This window comes from Planococcus citri, chromosome 2 (genome assembly GCF_950023065.1).
Source record: "Planococcus citri chromosome 2, ihPlaCitr1.1, whole genome shotgun sequence".
Classification (NCBI taxonomy): Eukaryota; Metazoa; Arthropoda; class Insecta; order Hemiptera; family Pseudococcidae; genus Planococcus; species Planococcus citri.
In genome coordinates, this window is record NC_088678.1 from 42,053,088 (window position 1) to 42,069,391 (window position 16,304).

A 16,304-nucleotide genomic window follows, 5' to 3' on the forward strand; every position below is an offset into this window, starting at 1 on the left:
TTTTTTTCTTAAAGAAAGTTGTGGAATTACGTTAAAGGAACACAGTTTTCAAAATATCCAAAAAAAATATTTCATACTCATTCTCTAGAAGTCATTGAAAAAAGTATTTTTTTGAAAATTTACTTAATATTTCGAAAATTAATCTAATTTGTGAAATGGAATGAAGTTGAATAATTATTAACATGTTCAAATTTGAATTAGTTGAAATTTTTCTGAAACTATTTGGAATTCAGTAGAGAGATTTTTCATTTTTCACAAGAGTCCTTCGATAGGTAGGTACCTATGTATATTTTTTATTTCAGGAAAATATATATGGCATTGAAACTACTTCAAGTACTGTACATAATATATTGGATTCATTTTGATGGACCAACGTACAGCTCTAGTAATGTCACATTTGAATTGAAATTGAAGACGTCATAACAAAAAGGGGTATATATGACACATATGTCCTTTTTGAGACGAATCCATATTGTTATTCTTCAGACCCTCCTCTATCATATGAGACTACCCCCACTTCACTAAGTCGAAAAACCAGTGAGATATCGCCATTTTAAAACTGCGAAGTCGATTAAAAATTTACTTTTTCAGAGATAATGGGTTACTCATGGTCGATTTTGTGTTGTCAACCATTATTTACCTGGTTTAAATCCAAAAATTTGCTCAAAAACATTTTTAAATCAATAAAAAAAAATTGGTCAAAAAAACTTGTCCTTTTTGTTTGTTTTTTTTTTACTCAACATATCGATCTTTTTTCGGAGATAATGGGTTACTCATGGTCGATTTTGTGTTATCAACCATTATTTACCTGGTTTAAATCCAAAAATTTGCTCAAAAACATTTTTAAATCAAAAAAAAAAAAATTGGCCAATTTTTCGCTTTAAAAAGGACATACTTATAATTCGAAATGTTTGAGCGCTTACCGCCAACACACAGTTTCCTCCAGAATGATGGTGCATAGCATTTCATATAGTTAGATAATGGGAAAATGAGATAAAATCGGCACCATGTTCAAATATGTACATTTCTAAACTTCACAAGCACTCAAACTTTCAAACAGGTTTTTCTCAAAATACAACTTTCACACATTGTGTCCTTTTTGCTTTGACGTCTTCAATTTCGATAAAATTTCAAAATCACAATCATTTTGATTTTTTTTTTTTGGTTTCTAAATGAAGTAGCCTAGTATTAGGTATTGTTATTGTGATAGGTAGAAACTTTATAGTCAAGTTTGAGGCTCAATTTTTTTTTCACTTACCTAATATCCAGAAAATAAATTCGGATTCGGACTGAAAAATAATTTTCTGATTTTTCAAAAAAAAAAAAAAATCATCAAATACCCACAAGCAACGTTACGAATTATGATTAACAAATCTAATCTTAGCCTAGTTATTGAATACAATAATTGAGCCTTGGTCTGGGGTTCACAGGTTTTCTTTTCTGTTTAATTTCCTCTCCTCCCCGTCCTTTTTCCTTCCAAAGGACTCTCATCACTAAAAATGAACAAAAATTTCGCTTATAGGTTTTTAACACTGGGGATTTTATGCCCACTGATTTGAGACACTCTTTGGAAAGCATATGTAGATATTATTTCTTAAAAATCCTCCAAAAAAAGCGAATGAATAAAAACTTGCTATTGAGAACACTCTTTTCACATGATCTTTCCAACAAAAAAAATCGTGCATTTCAAAACTGAAAAATCCTGAAAAATTTCATGTTTGATAAAATTGCAACTTGCATGTGTTATTTGTAAATTTCCTCTTATATCGATTTATGCAAAATTTTTGATAATTTCAAGATTTCTCATGATTTATAACAGGACAAAAAAGGTCCTTTTTGAATTCTTTTTACCCCCCCCCCTTGCAATCAGATAAGGATCAGAAATGAATCAAGCGTATGTCTGATTATTGTGAACTAAAAAACTACTACTTTTTTTTCAAAAAAATTGGTGTTTATAAACCCTTACTATAGAGTAGGGATAACTTACATTTCAAATTGACTTGAATTCTCCACAATTTAATAGGTACGATATTAAATTATTTCGATACAAACTCGGTTTCACTTCACTGGAAAAAGTTTATCCGCGTCAATTTAGATTAAAAATAGCTTCTTTGAAACGATAAGTAAATTTAATCAAACTCGAAGATCCATATATACTTGGTCTCGATGTAAATTTCAATTTAAAAAAAAGTGTTTGAAATAATCGACACAAATTACTCGAAGTATAAGTACACGAGTAAGTATAGTAATTCAAGGGGTGAATTATAAATTTGATACCGGTTAAAGGAGTTTTTTGACTCGCGTCGAAGTAGACGAGGGGTAATTAACGCTGGCTGCTTAAAAGCTGCTAGTACGTTGATGAATTAAATTTTCGATTTAACCATTACCGCGGGTTAATTTTCTTAAATAGCTTTTCGAATTAAAATTTAAATTTTTAACTAATTTAACGCGATAGTGTTTAATAGATTTCATTACCCTTTGGGAATTGGCGTTATACTAGATAGTTTGTTGTACTGTTCGAGCTTCGAAATTAATTTCATTCCGTTGGCTCGCCATCCAGCGCAGCGACTTCAAGAGAGAAGATGGAAAATAGCGTTATTAAAACTTGATATTTCGCAAAGGCTAATAACATTTTTCAAAATACGGTTCACCAGAGAAGGTGAAAATTTCGATTCGACGACCTCGTCGATTAGGGTGGTTTTTTTCTTTACGAAGTGGCGGGTTAGTTTTTCCCTATCTGTTTTTTTATTGTCTTTTGTCTTTGTGTGCGAATGTGCGAGTTTGGGTGTCTGGGTGCGGGCAAAGTATTCGATAACGACGTAGAAATTAACTTGTACACTCTATATGGTACAGTATATATACGAGAAGATAGAGCACGGACATGGTTGATTAGTGATTAGCCCTCTGTATAACATAATAAAGAACCCTTTTTGTTCCTCGTCATCGGGGAGCAGTGCGCGGTTAATACGATTACGAACGTCGCTAAAATAACACCTGATCTCTGATACAATTAAAGTAATTTGGTAATCGTTTGCAATATGTACAAGGGCTTGAGAGCTCGATGAGTACATTTCGAGGAGGATTTTTTCACCCCTGCGAGGCAAATTTTATAGTCTGTAATACTTACACGGGTGCGATGAAGAAAACGGATATTCTAACGATGGTATTCGTGTCGTTGATGACGAATGTAACGAAGGAGGGCAGTGATAACAGAACATGTTCGGCGTTCTGGATTACTGATTGATATTATCTGCGAACAAGGAAAAATAGAATAAAATTATTAAGTATACGAGAATTTGTCTCGAATGAAATTTTTTTTTCACACTCGAACAAAAGTGTTTTTATATTAGAGTCAGTAATAGGCAGGAAATTGTATCCATCGTTATGGCAATAACTAACGTGCTTCAACCAACGAATCAAAAAACACCAGAGAGAGAGTCGAAGAAACATTCGTATTCTATCAAATTCAACTCAATCTATCTCTCTACAAAGCGAAATAACAATCCAGAAAGGAAATTGGCTCGTGCTATACGGTTTTTTCCCTTGGCTGAATTCGAAACGAGCACAGGGTTGCGGTTTTGACTTTCGTCGACTCGAAGACGCGCGAAAAATATTCTCGTGTTGTGTAGGTAGAGGTATAGGGATAGGCTACCCGCTGTACTCGTAGACGTCTAATTACAATTCGATGGAGGAGGCTAGGCGGCAGATAGAGGCATCGCGACGATGAGTATTAATATTTTAGGCACGCTTTAATATAACATATATAGCGGTTAAATACTCTCTACACAGTGAAGGGTTTTACATGGAAATGACACGTGGTGGTTGGTTCGTACATACTCGTACATATACGTACGTTTATGTGTATAGTGTAGTTAGTATGTATATTCGTAATGTCGAGTATTGTTCTATATGCCTGTTATCGTCGACGTTTGATGTTGATTAAATCGACCTTAATTAACGTTGATTAAATCATGGCGAGTTATTTTACGATACTATCTACTGTTAACGCAGTTCACATTTTATATAGTATTAACCGGAACGTTATAATGTACTGAATTGGACTACTCGACGAGCTGTAAATTAGAAATTTCCATTCGAAAAGCAAAGCCCGCTACTGCAACTGAGGTGCTTGTACGAGTACTTGAGTGTGTGACTTACCTAGATAGTCCGTAAGTGTGAATGAATGAGCACAAGATTTTCGTATGATCGGGTATCTTTAAGAAACAGAGGTCAGGTGAGCGAGTTGCCTATCTGAGAAATTACGGGAACGAATCATTATCGTAAAAGGGATTTTTTTGATTTCCATAGAGGAGAATTGAATTTTTATTAAAATAACAAAAAAAAGTATTAAAATTAGTAAAAATTGACAAAAACTGCAGAATTTCGACAAAATGTAGGGAAAATTGGGTAAAGCATCGTTAAAGTTATGTTAAAACATGAATAGAGCATAAAAATCAATCATCAAAAACTGATGAAATTTCAATTAATTTGGCAAAAATTGAATGAAAAATTGTTAAAAACATGGTAAAATGATAGGTGTTAAAAAACAAAATCAAAAAAAAATTAAAATGAATAAAAATGACATTGAAGTCGAAGATACTATTTTGAAAAATTGTAGAAAGTTTCATCTTTCTATCTCAATTTGATCAAATTTTGATTTCCCCTGAAAGTTAGGCGAAATTTGAATTGTAGTTTAATGGTTTTGAACCTTTTTCAGGGCCTATAGCCGGTTTTAGGATTTTCTTGCGGTGAAAAAATGTTAAATTTCATTTTGTTATTTCTATGTAAGTATGACAACTTTTTCAAAGCTCAAAAATCTAAAAATCTGGTAAAGACTTCGAAAAAGCTCAAAACCACAAACAATCCATTCCGGAGATCAAAAATGGGGCATGGGCTCAATCTCAGCTTTTTATCCCAATTTCAACAAATTTTGATGTTTTTCATGGAAAATGGATCACATTCAAAAATTTTCCTTTTGAAAAATTAAATTCAACGCGTATTAGTTGACTTGATGGTGTACTTTCGAGTGTTATTTAAATTTTTCTTTTCAGTCTGGAAATTTTTCTGACAGTTGAAAGACCTCATTTGAAACTAATTGTAAGAAACGCCACAACATTGACAATTAAAAGAGAAACTAATACAGACACGAGCAAAAAAATACACCATAAAAACAATTGAAAATATTGAATTGTTTTTTGTTATAATTATTTTTCCCATTTCCATTATTAGTATTTGTGTATAGAATAAACGCAAACTCGCGAAATCATAAACAATTCTTATTGTATAGCAGAAGTCTAGAAATTTTTTTTTTTCATTTTTTAGCAACAAAAAAAAACAAAAAATATTGAAAATTTTGAAAAGAAAAAAAATTATCTTTTAACTTAAATAATGAAAACTGAAAATCATTTTCAAAAAATTGTTCAAAAATTTGATTAAGCAGGTAATTGTACATAATTTTGTTTTGAAAAAGTCAAAATCGAAGTATTTCTTGATATTTTGTCAAAAAATCACCCGAAGAAAATTTAAAAAAATAAATGCATAAAAATCTCAAAAAAGTGGGGCGCTTTAACAAAATGTTGCATTAGGTAAATACATACATACAAAATATTTCAAAGATAGGGATGAAGGAATTTTGTGGCAATTGTTGCCAAGTTGCATTTTGTTGTAAATTTCCAACAAAAAAATGGACTATTTTTCAATGTGAATAACCGATAGGTAGGTAAAGAAATTTCCCGATTTATATCATTTTGTCAGACGTCAATATTTTTCTGTATTGTTTTTTTTTGGCGAAGTATAACCCTACTCAACTTTTTGAGCTTTTTTACATTTTTCAAGTAGGTCTCGGCTTTTGATTTTCAAAAAAAAAAATTTTCTAAAAATGAAATATTCCATAATTTTGTGGCTTTTTAATATTTTTATTTTTTTGAATAAGGTAACCTGACCAGTAGTTGACCATAGTAGTGGAAGTCTTGTAAAAAAGTAGCTATCATTTTGAAACAAAAAACTTGGGGTGATGAGCAAAGCACCATACGATCACTTTTTCATTACATTATTCGTAGCCACGCTTGAATAACTTATTTTGTTGTTTCTTCTAATTATTATTTTTTCAATTTCATAATCAAAAAGTAAAATAGCTAGTAGTTGATAACAAAAGTCCAGTAGTTGATCACTTGATAAATGTTATTTGAATAAAAGAAAAGGGCGGATGTGCACTGAGAGTGAAATATGAGTGTGAATAACTGGAGTCGAAGTTGTTTCTGTGAATTCGGAGGTGTTTTAATGAATTTAAGTTGTTAAATCACAGTGATCAACTACTGGCTGAAAAGGATTTTTCTTGTCTACTAGATGATCAGTGGCGAATTTTTCCACAAATTTTGTGATTTTTAAAATTTCAAATGCACAGTTAGTATCGCTAATCTCTTCTCTTTTGAAACATAATAAAGTTTTTTCAAATTTTTGTTTTTACTATGTGGTAAAATAGTTATTTTGATAGCACTTCACTAAAAAAAATGTCTTAAGAATGGCACTATCTTTGAAATGCCTTGAACGTGGACATTTAAACGCACTAAAATTCATAAGTACTACATTTGAAAAACAATTAAATAAGTTGGTGCAACTAGTAAGAACATGGTCTAAAATAAATCTGTCAACATTTTGTGAAGCTAGTTTAGAAATACTTTCAATACTGAACATTTTTCATGCAATGTAATCAACTACTGGCCGCTGATCATCTACTGGTCAGGTTACCTTATTGTTTTTTTTGCTCATTTATTCAGCTAAAATCGCTTTCTTTTTGTTTCAGTGTTTGCAAAGAATAATTTTCCCATTTTCAAGTTTTATTTTTAAAAAATTGATAATTTTTGTGTTTTTTTGGTGTTTTTTTAAAAACGTTTAATTGTTAAATTTTGAAAAAATGCTTCATTTTTCATCTCTTGGAACAATGTTGGTATTGTTGGTAAAGTCCCTGTCCCTTTTTTTTCAATTTTTTCTGATTTTTTCACATTTTCCCAAGTTTTTTGACTATGAGAATAAAAACACTAATTTCAAATTCAAATATACTTGCATTTATTGCAGTTGACAGCTTTCGCTGTATTTACAATGTCGTAACTTGAATTAATTTTCTCTCAATTATTTGTTCAAAACATTAATAGAGACTCTTAAAGTTGGTACCTAGGTATTTTTGAGACACATTTACAAAAAATAAATAATCACTGGGTATCGGACTTGAAAAATTGAACAAAATGTTGCTCTGATAATGATTATTCAGAAGCTGGCCCTTTTAATTTTGGTTCAACGCTAATGAATCTCGTCTACTTACTCACCATGTTCTAAACTTGGGTTCTTTTTCCTGAAGCAGGTTCCTAAAATTTCTTCGAAAAATTTCTGCTTTTCGAGATTCTACATTGTATATCTTCCCTCCAGTGACACGCCTCGGAGCTGAAATTTGAAATTTTTTCTGAGATACTTTCAAGTCAAAATGAAAGGTTTTCATGAAAGGTCAAAATATTTCAACTTTTTTTCGATATCCACCTTAAGAAATCGAATACGATACCATGCAAAAAATTACTCTTGTTGCATATTATAGGAAGTATATTGAGGGCTTTTTGAAAGGAGGAGGGGTAGTGCAAAAATTAAATTGCACTGGACCCTGAAAAACGAAATTTTTGATCAATGAGATGACTCATCAGGAATTGAAGAGCTTGTTAAAAAAAATCATCAGTATGCCAAAAAATCAAACTTCATAGTAGACTAAAATAATGTACTTGCTTACTCTCTTAAAATTTAAGTAAGTACCTATAGGTTGTTCATAAAATGTAATAAACGTTCAAAAATGCAAAATATTACAATTTTAAAAAAAAAATCGTTGACTTGACTAGTGTTAGTTTTTTAAATAAAATACTTGAATGAAAAAGTGCTTTTTAAAATTTGAAAAATTATGGAATGTTTTAAAAGCGAATTTTGGCATTGGTGAAAGGTTAGTCCAATTGTTCTTTCGAAAAACGGTGGAGGGGGGGGGGTAAAAATCTACAAGGAACCCATCAACTCTTTTCTATCGTTGCTCAAGTTCGCTCTCAAACAAGTGGCATTTTATTCTTGTGTTGTACGGTACATTATGCTGTGCTGCATGTCTCACTCGCGAGTCACAGTACAAAAGCATTTAACGATTGGATGAATTTGTATTTTGTAAACGCGCCACACCACTCCGCCGCTAGCATTTCGGTATAACTGATTACACCGAATGTTGCTGGTTTATACAATTGAACGCGCTCTTTAACTAACCCTATCTGTCCAGATAAATAACTTAGCGTGTAAATGCTTCCATGTGGCTGATTTTAACCATGCGGCATTGCGGCGTTTAGATTTTAATGCAATAATACGAGAACTAGCCGCATGGATGAAACGTGCAAGAAATTAGGTGGCGCTATGGTTTTTCCACTTTACCCCTCTTTTATTGGTACCTGTTACGTTGATTTATTGGGGACAGGTTGATTTGGAATTTTCCGCGTTTTTTGAAGTGTTTGTGGGGGGGGGAGGGGTGTCAATGTACTCTAGCTACAAAACAGTTCAACTTTTTCAAATTGGTTCGATGTTTTCAAGCTACAAGAATATGTAGGTATGTACTATTTTTGTGCTGGTGGGGGTCGATCCTCATTTTCCTGTTTTGAGTCAGATCAGTTATAAAAGTTTTTTGAACTTGCCGCTTAAAAATTTTTAAATTTTGAATCCAAGTCTATTGAATTGATCGAATGACCGTTGACATGGAGGAGGAAGGCAAACAATAATTATCTCAGTGTTGAGTATAACTACATATCTGTTTTGTTTTCGAAATTGTACTGAATTTGTCGAAGAGTGAGTGACACTTCTTGATACGTCTCGTGTATTTTTTGTACGAGTGAATGATGAAAAAATTATGCATACTGAATTGTTGTTTGTCGTTACATTTAAATTAAATTGATCTTCACAATTGATATTTACATTGTGACTGTGTATTTTTTGCCGATGTGATTTTGAAACAAAGTACGAGTATCTCCCAACTCGCATTTACATAATTATTATAGGTACCTAAGTACAGGTTAGATGATTTCAAATGGTTTTTTTTTTTTTGGATAACCGACTAACAGGCTTACATTTAGTACATTGAAGATTCCGACAGCCATTTGAAAATGAAAATTGATCGTAATTAGCGAGTAAGAAAAATTACACATGTACTTACTCAATTGTGGGCAACTAACACAGATATAATGTAAAGGAAGTATTGACCTTTGAGGTCGCGTGCTATTTTATTAATACCAGAACTTGAGCATCAAATTCGAGGAAGGCGCCGTTAACAACTGATTTAATACTCAAAAAAAATTAATTGGTTAACAAAGTTGTCCTTCTGAATGCTAATGTCGTTTCGTTCTTAATTGTAACAAAGTTATGGTGTAAGGCAGACTAATAAAAATTTAACGCTCTTATAAATATAAATTACCGTATCGTCGCGTTATTTACGCGCGTAACATCGTCGATGGAGAAAAAAAAATTGCCAGTGTGTGATTGTTTCAGGATATACACGACGAGATAATGAAATTATCTCCACATTACTAACCTCGCTAATAAATTCCTGTCCCCAGTCCCTGTTGTCGCTGCTGATGTTATCGTACCTATAGTACTACATAGTGACGAGACATGACTCGACAGCAGCGAACCCTTTCTCTCAGCGTTGAGTGGATTTTTCAGAGATTATTTTTCGTTTTGTAATTGGTTGGTGTATTTTTTCCAAAATGCTTTTCGTTTTGACGAATTTTACTCGAGAGGTGAGTATGGTAATTTAGTGGGTTTCTTGAAGATGACATTTGGGAGTAATTTTGAGTGAAACTCGTATCACAGGCCCGTGATTATTTAAAAGGTCTAGGTACTAGGTAGGTAAAGGTACAGCAACCACTTCTCAACATTTTATTGATTTTTAACAAAATTTCTACCCCATTCCGCTGAGATTCTGCTGGCTTTAGGCAAAAATGATTTTTTTTAACCTATGTAAAAAACGGAGAAAAAATTACACGATTATTATAATTCATGCACATGATGCACATACACGTCACAGAAGCTTGATACTTGTCACGTCTTATATGTATAGACGAAAGGGTGGACGTCAGTACAGCGAACGTCACTTTTGCGCAATACCCCAGAAGCGAAGTTGTACGTAATACAGCAGCCACCGAATGTCTCTTAGGATTCCTAACCAACTTAATATAATAATGAGAAAAGGTTGGAAACGTATCGTAGTGACTACTGGTAGTTGTGTAATATGATATTCGCTCACTTTATAATCGGCCACATCCCATACTTGGGATTCGAACTCGGGCCCAGCCAGCCAAGCCTTCTCCAATTATATTAAACCCCTTGGCTCCAAATTGCCTTTAAAATACATTACTATATTAGCTAATTCTCTCCCTTGTTAGTCGAATTTCTAACGCTGCTGTCTTTCTGCTCGGTAAAGGGTTTTGCTTTGCCTTCGCTGGCCGAATCCCTACTGGATTTGGCCGTTTAATCTGTCGTTAGTATTAGCTATATGGTTTTGTCCATTTAAAGCGCTATTAAATAATAAACGGTAATTAGAACGAATTTGTCTTTTATTATACGTTTTACAACGTGTAACGTGGAATTGGAATTAGTACATCTTCGTATCGTATCTCAGCAGTGTAATGTAAATTAACTAGGTATTCATATTTTGAATATTATCAATTTATCAAGAAGTTGGAACAATAAATCTGAGGCATTGTGATTCGTGTTTTCAAAAATAGGTTTATGGTAGCTGCGAAAAAAAAGAATTCTGTTTTGTTTCATATTAATTAGAATGATGGGGGGGGGCTGTCAACGTCAATACAGCAATTTGCCATTGGAAACAGTTGAATGAACCTACAAATTTTCAACTTACGATTGATATTCCAGCGTAAGTAGTGCTGTATGTTACGAGTTCCATATGCACTCTCATTTATTTTTTGTGTGTAATTTTGAAGCAGCGCGAATCCATAACACCATCCGAAATAAAATATACTTGTGACCTATCAAAATGGAATAAAATTTCGTTCAGAACATGAAAATGACGATGATTTTTACTTCGGCTTCAAAATGAGTTTCTCAGTCCTAAAAATGGGAATTTTTGAGTGATTTTTTGTGTTTTTGTAAAAAATATTCTTGCTATTGAGTAAAACAGATCGTAAAATTTTTGGCCCCTAAAATCAAATTTTATTCTTCAAAAATGGAAATTGCCGATTGTATTAGTTAGAATTCATCCGAACTCTTAGCCTACCATTGCTTGCCTAGCACTAAAACGACCACAGATCCTTGAAATTCGATCCTTTTTTTTCAAATGATTTTTTTCTTAGTCGATAAGCTGAAATTGTAGGGAGGGAGTGAGGAAGGGGGTTTAAGGGAAGATGACTCAAAAATTATTATTATTAGGTAGCCTAAGCTGTTTTGAAAATTCTTTTTCTGAAAACATCCATTCTGATGTTTTCTTTTCCCACTAAAAAAATCATGCATTTTAAAACTTTTCTGAATCATTCGAAGGTTTTCATTTTGATGAGAAAGGGGTTTTCCCTTTTTTCCTAAATAATTTTGCGAATATGGACTGATCTAAATTACTTGTAACCAAATCCTTTTTTTGTTATTTCTTTTTTGATGGCTTGATAATTCTTAAAAGTAGTTAGTCTTTTCCCCCCTTCCTCTCCACAAACATGCAAAAAGAATTGTTTTTCGCCTTATCTATTTCAAAAGTCTTCTTTTTGATCCAAAATTGTCAAACAATAGTCCTGTTTTTTGCCGAAATTATTTATACGGTTTTTTTTTTGTTGAAAATGCCCAAGTCAAAAATAATTGTCACTTTTTGGAAAAGTTGTCAAAAGGTGTCAATTTTTGACAAAAAAAAATGTTTGGCAAAATTGTCCAACTGTCCTGTTTTTGCGAAAAGTGTCAAAAATTTTCCGTTTTTGTCAAAAATTATCAGAAAGTAGTTTTTTGATGAAATTTAGTCAATCATTCGTATTTTTTGCCAGAATTGCTAAAAAATTTGTGTTTTTTCACCAAAATGTCCAAAAAGTATTGATTTTTATACCTTCCGTGCCTAAAAATACCTCTTTTTGTTTCAAAGTTTGCCAAACAAAAGTCCCGTTTTTTTTACAAAATTGCTTAAAAACCTTCTTCTTTTGTCAAATTTTAGTTTTTTACCCAAATTCTTTTATTTTTATAAAATGAAAACTGATTTTGTGAGTTATGTAAAATTGTTCTTGAATCTTCGGTAGGCCTACACTGCATTGTGTATTTTTTCAAGCTTCTACTTTTACTCCAAAGTTTTTATCGGTGTTTTCATTCCAAGGGTGAGAAAATAGCAGATATTTTTCTTCCAACGCGTTGAGCATTTCAATCATGATTGCTGAATGTTTCAAATCTACTATATAGGTACCTAAGTATTCAGAATCTCTGATCTTGATCCATACAAGAAAAAATAGCATTATTGATTATTTTTCGATGATTTTGAAAAATATTTGTAGTCTTGAAATAATATGACTTTTTTTTTAGTTCCCCGCCTAAATTTTTTATCGAATGAAGAAAAAATATTCAAATAGAAAAAATGAAATTGAGGACTCTGTCTCTGACAATTTTTAAATTTTTTGTGCATCAAGTATGTACTTGCATACGAGAAAATTGACGCTCCAACTAAATGTTGTTGACGAATTTGTCATAAAAAATCGCTTTAATGATACCTGATAACAGTGCATTTTGGAGAAAAAGTTCGGATTTTCGCTTGTAATCGCACCATTGAAAATTTTTTCAGTATTTTTGCGAGGACAAAAGTGACTAAACGCGTGTCGAAGTTTCATAATCCATCTATTGATTTTTTTTCCTAATTTTTTTTTTTTACATTACCGTAAAATTGACTTCCAGGGGTTCGAAAAACGAAGCCTAATCGAGTCATACAAAATAAAACAGATTTGAAAGAGTAGACTGTTCATAAAACTGTTTAATATCTTTGTGTATAGATTATTTGAAGAAGAAGATAGGTATACCTTAGAAAATTAATGCTGAAATTTTGAAAATTCGAAATAGGTGATTTAAGAAACTGAAAAAGGACGGAAATTTTAAAAATATTATGACTTCATTGATTAAATAATTAGTTAGCTTTTTTACTCATTTTTTGGGGCAAAATATCCCATATTTCTCTCTAGATAGGTACGTCTTTCATGTTTTTATTTTTATTAATCAAATTAAATGGAAAAGAAATTCGATGAGTAATGAATAAGTAATCCAAAAATGATTCAAAAGCGTGAAACACAAATTAAATTATAGCGATAACACGTATAAATTGCTTATACCTTATCACACCATGATACATATTAAAAATATTTACCAGGAAATCCTAATCTGTTAAATGAGTATTATTTAGTCTAAATCATAGTTCATGTTTCGAATCATTTTTCAACAAAACCAGAATGGAAATTTTCAAGCATTGGATTTCGTATGTACATAGATGAAATTTTATAGAAAATGTGCCACTCGAACAATTCATTTTAACTCTCCTTTAAAATTTGCTGTACATTTTTTTTCAAATTAAAAATTATTGTTTTTGTTTGAAAACATTTTTCTAAAACCGTTTGTAATTTTAAAATAATAATTTTAGAAATTGAACAAAATTATCACATTTTATTTAAGTATTATTATTTTTTTTTTCATTTTAAAATTTGAGGTAACACAATGCAATAGATAAAATGAAAACAATTATTAAACAAATAACTCACCAAGTATAACACTCGTCGTTCAACTCCTCGCAAGAAGAAAAATACACGCGAAAAATAATAACTTCAAAAAGCAAACTCAACCGAGAAAATATTTTCAAAAATAATAAAACCAAAAAATGAATACCGAAGCAAAAACTATAAAAAAATTCAAAAACAAACAAAAAAATAAAATAAACTCGCTGTTAAAAACGCACATTTATAAGATGAAAATTTTCCAGATTTTCCGATACATTTCGTAGTTGGTGTACGCGTTATCTCGAGGGGGTAAATTGTTTCCCGCCAATAAAGAACTGATACGACAATGATACAACAGTGGTGGGTTGTTAAGTTTATCACCGGCTACGAGGTTGGCGCGCGCACCGAACTTTCAGGGGCGGAGCTTTCGTAAAGTTAATAGCGTCTTTAACGACGACACGTGCTTTAATTATTTTAAATACCATAGTCGAAAATCCTTTTAATGAAATCTACGGCGAACGTGATGTTTATATTATTTACGCTGAAGGCGAGCGGAGGAGCGTATAATATTTTGAAAGGAGTTTTTTTTCTTTTCTTATTCGATGCTTTATCGTGCTCGCGCCTCGTTGGAGGTTTTTATATTTTTTTTTATTTGAAAAGAAATTATATTCTAGCGGAGTTGTTTTAATTGAAGATGAAATTGCGAAATGAAAATTTTATTTATCTACAGGAAAAAATAACGAGATAACTATTTGGCACAGTTGGGTTATGATTTGGTAATTTTTTTCGGAATTAATACTGTGAATTTTTTTGTACTTCTTAAATACTCAGGTACCTACCTGCTCTTTTTAAATATTTTTGGCCAAAAAATGTACCGACATATTTTAATTGAAAAAAGAAAAAAGTACTTACAGCTTTTCAATATTAAATGTTTTATTTTTATTTTTTTTCATTTCATATTTTTCCTGGACCATTCAACTTGAAAAAAAAACCGAAGGCCTTCTATTAAAAAAAAACTTGATTTTTGATTTTTCGAAGTCCAATAAACCCTATTAAAATTTAATTTTGTTTTTTTTGTGTGTTTTTCATCGTGCATTTAATTAACAGAAAAATTTTTGAACCGTACAAATTTAAAAATTTCAGGTCCCAAAGTGCGCTTTGTGATTTTTGGCGAACCTAGCCCCTTCAATATGCAAGTTAGACAAAAGGTCATTTGAGGAGATTTTGATCAATTTTGTTTGACGTTTTACTTACCTTCTGTGGTCATAATGGATTTTGGCATTTTCTTTTTCAAAACGTAATCCCCCCCCCCAAATATGTTGGTAGACAACACCTAACTTTTTTTTAACTCGACTCGTTGAGTCGTACCTCATAGATCAAACGCCTTTCCAGTCATAAAATTCATTCATTTATTTTTCAAAAATGAATTTTTTATTGAAAAAATTTCCTCTCGGATGGCTCTCTTGATACGTTGCAATGTTCAAACTCATTTGAATGTCGTTCAATTTAAAATCGTCTGTTTCGAGTGGCTCGTCGCGAAAATAAAACCACGAACGAAAAATTGTTCTCGCAGATATTCTCTTTTAAAAAATTTCTACGCGGCGATATGGGTTTGAAAATTTTATTAAAATGTGAAATAAAACCGAGAATATTTCATTTTCTTACATTTGTAAAATTATAACCAAGGTAATAGGTACCTAGAGACGCTTTTATTAAATAATAATTCCGAATGTACATACACACGTGCGTACCTACCTATAATGTTTCGTGCGGTTATTCATTAGAGACATTGTGGAAAAAAAGTAGAAAAAGAAAGATGTAAGTAAGTAAACGCAAAAATTCGTATATATTTTCTCGGTTTACCTTGTTAAATATTCAACGCTACACGAACAAGTGAATTTTTGACGTTTGACGAAATTACATATAGGAGAGTCGAGAGAGAGAAACAGAACGAGGAAAAAAAAATGAGAGGCCCCGGACCAGCAGCGAATTCAATTCGAACCGAGCGAAAGCGTGAATGGTCTAATTTACGAGATAATTCGATTGTCGATACTCTCGGATTTCAGTTTTCGCCAGCGATGTTGCTTAAGTTAGAGATGGAAAGTGTTAAAGGGGAGTGTTGGGAACGATGAGCCAATATTTTGGACGGAACTTAGGGGTAGTAACTAGTCAATAGAATTAAGACCCTTTACCACGTACGTCGTATTTTGTTATTCGATTAAGTCGTTGAATGATAAAGCTGTGTGAGAAGCAAAAAGCAACGCAAGTAATGTTCAAATAAACCGCATTAACAACTTTCAAAAACTATTCTAACTTTTAGCGCGACTAGAAACCGTGGAGTTTGCGAAACCAGGCAATAATCTGTTGTTTCTTCGTTAAAACTTATCTCGAATCTTGTTTAAGTATCGATGCGGAATTTCTCATTCATGAAACGTCATTATACACATACCACCTACTCGAACCAACCAACAACCATGTCGACTTGGCACCCGAGACACCTTCAGAATAGCATCTTATTTTACGCAAAATATGCGATAATTTATCGAAAAACCATGATAAGTTGTTGAATTA

At 32.1% G+C, this 16,304-nt stretch overlaps 1 protein-coding gene across 3 annotated transcripts in view; it reads right to left on the minus strand.

The window, feature by feature from the left end:
* Positions 1-14,086, minus strand: part of Drgx (Dorsal root ganglia homeobox) — a 52,579-nt gene extending 38,493 nt beyond the window's left edge. The window contains exons 1-3 of one of the 3 annotated variants that reach the window (XM_065350266.1): positions 13,779-14,086; positions 7,323-7,437; positions 3,128-3,250 (exon numbers count right to left, since the gene is read on the minus strand). In XM_065350266.1, the coding sequence (XP_065206338.1) occupies positions 3,128-3,218 (91 nt within the window). In that variant the 5' untranslated portion in view covers positions 3,219-3,250; positions 7,323-7,437; positions 13,779-14,086. The remainder of the gene's footprint in view (positions 1-3,127; positions 3,251-7,322; positions 7,438-13,778) is intronic. The other 2 variants (XM_065350267.1, XM_065350269.1) reach the window with 2 other exon arrangements.
* Between the last annotated feature and the right edge of the window lie 2,218 nt (positions 14,087-16,304).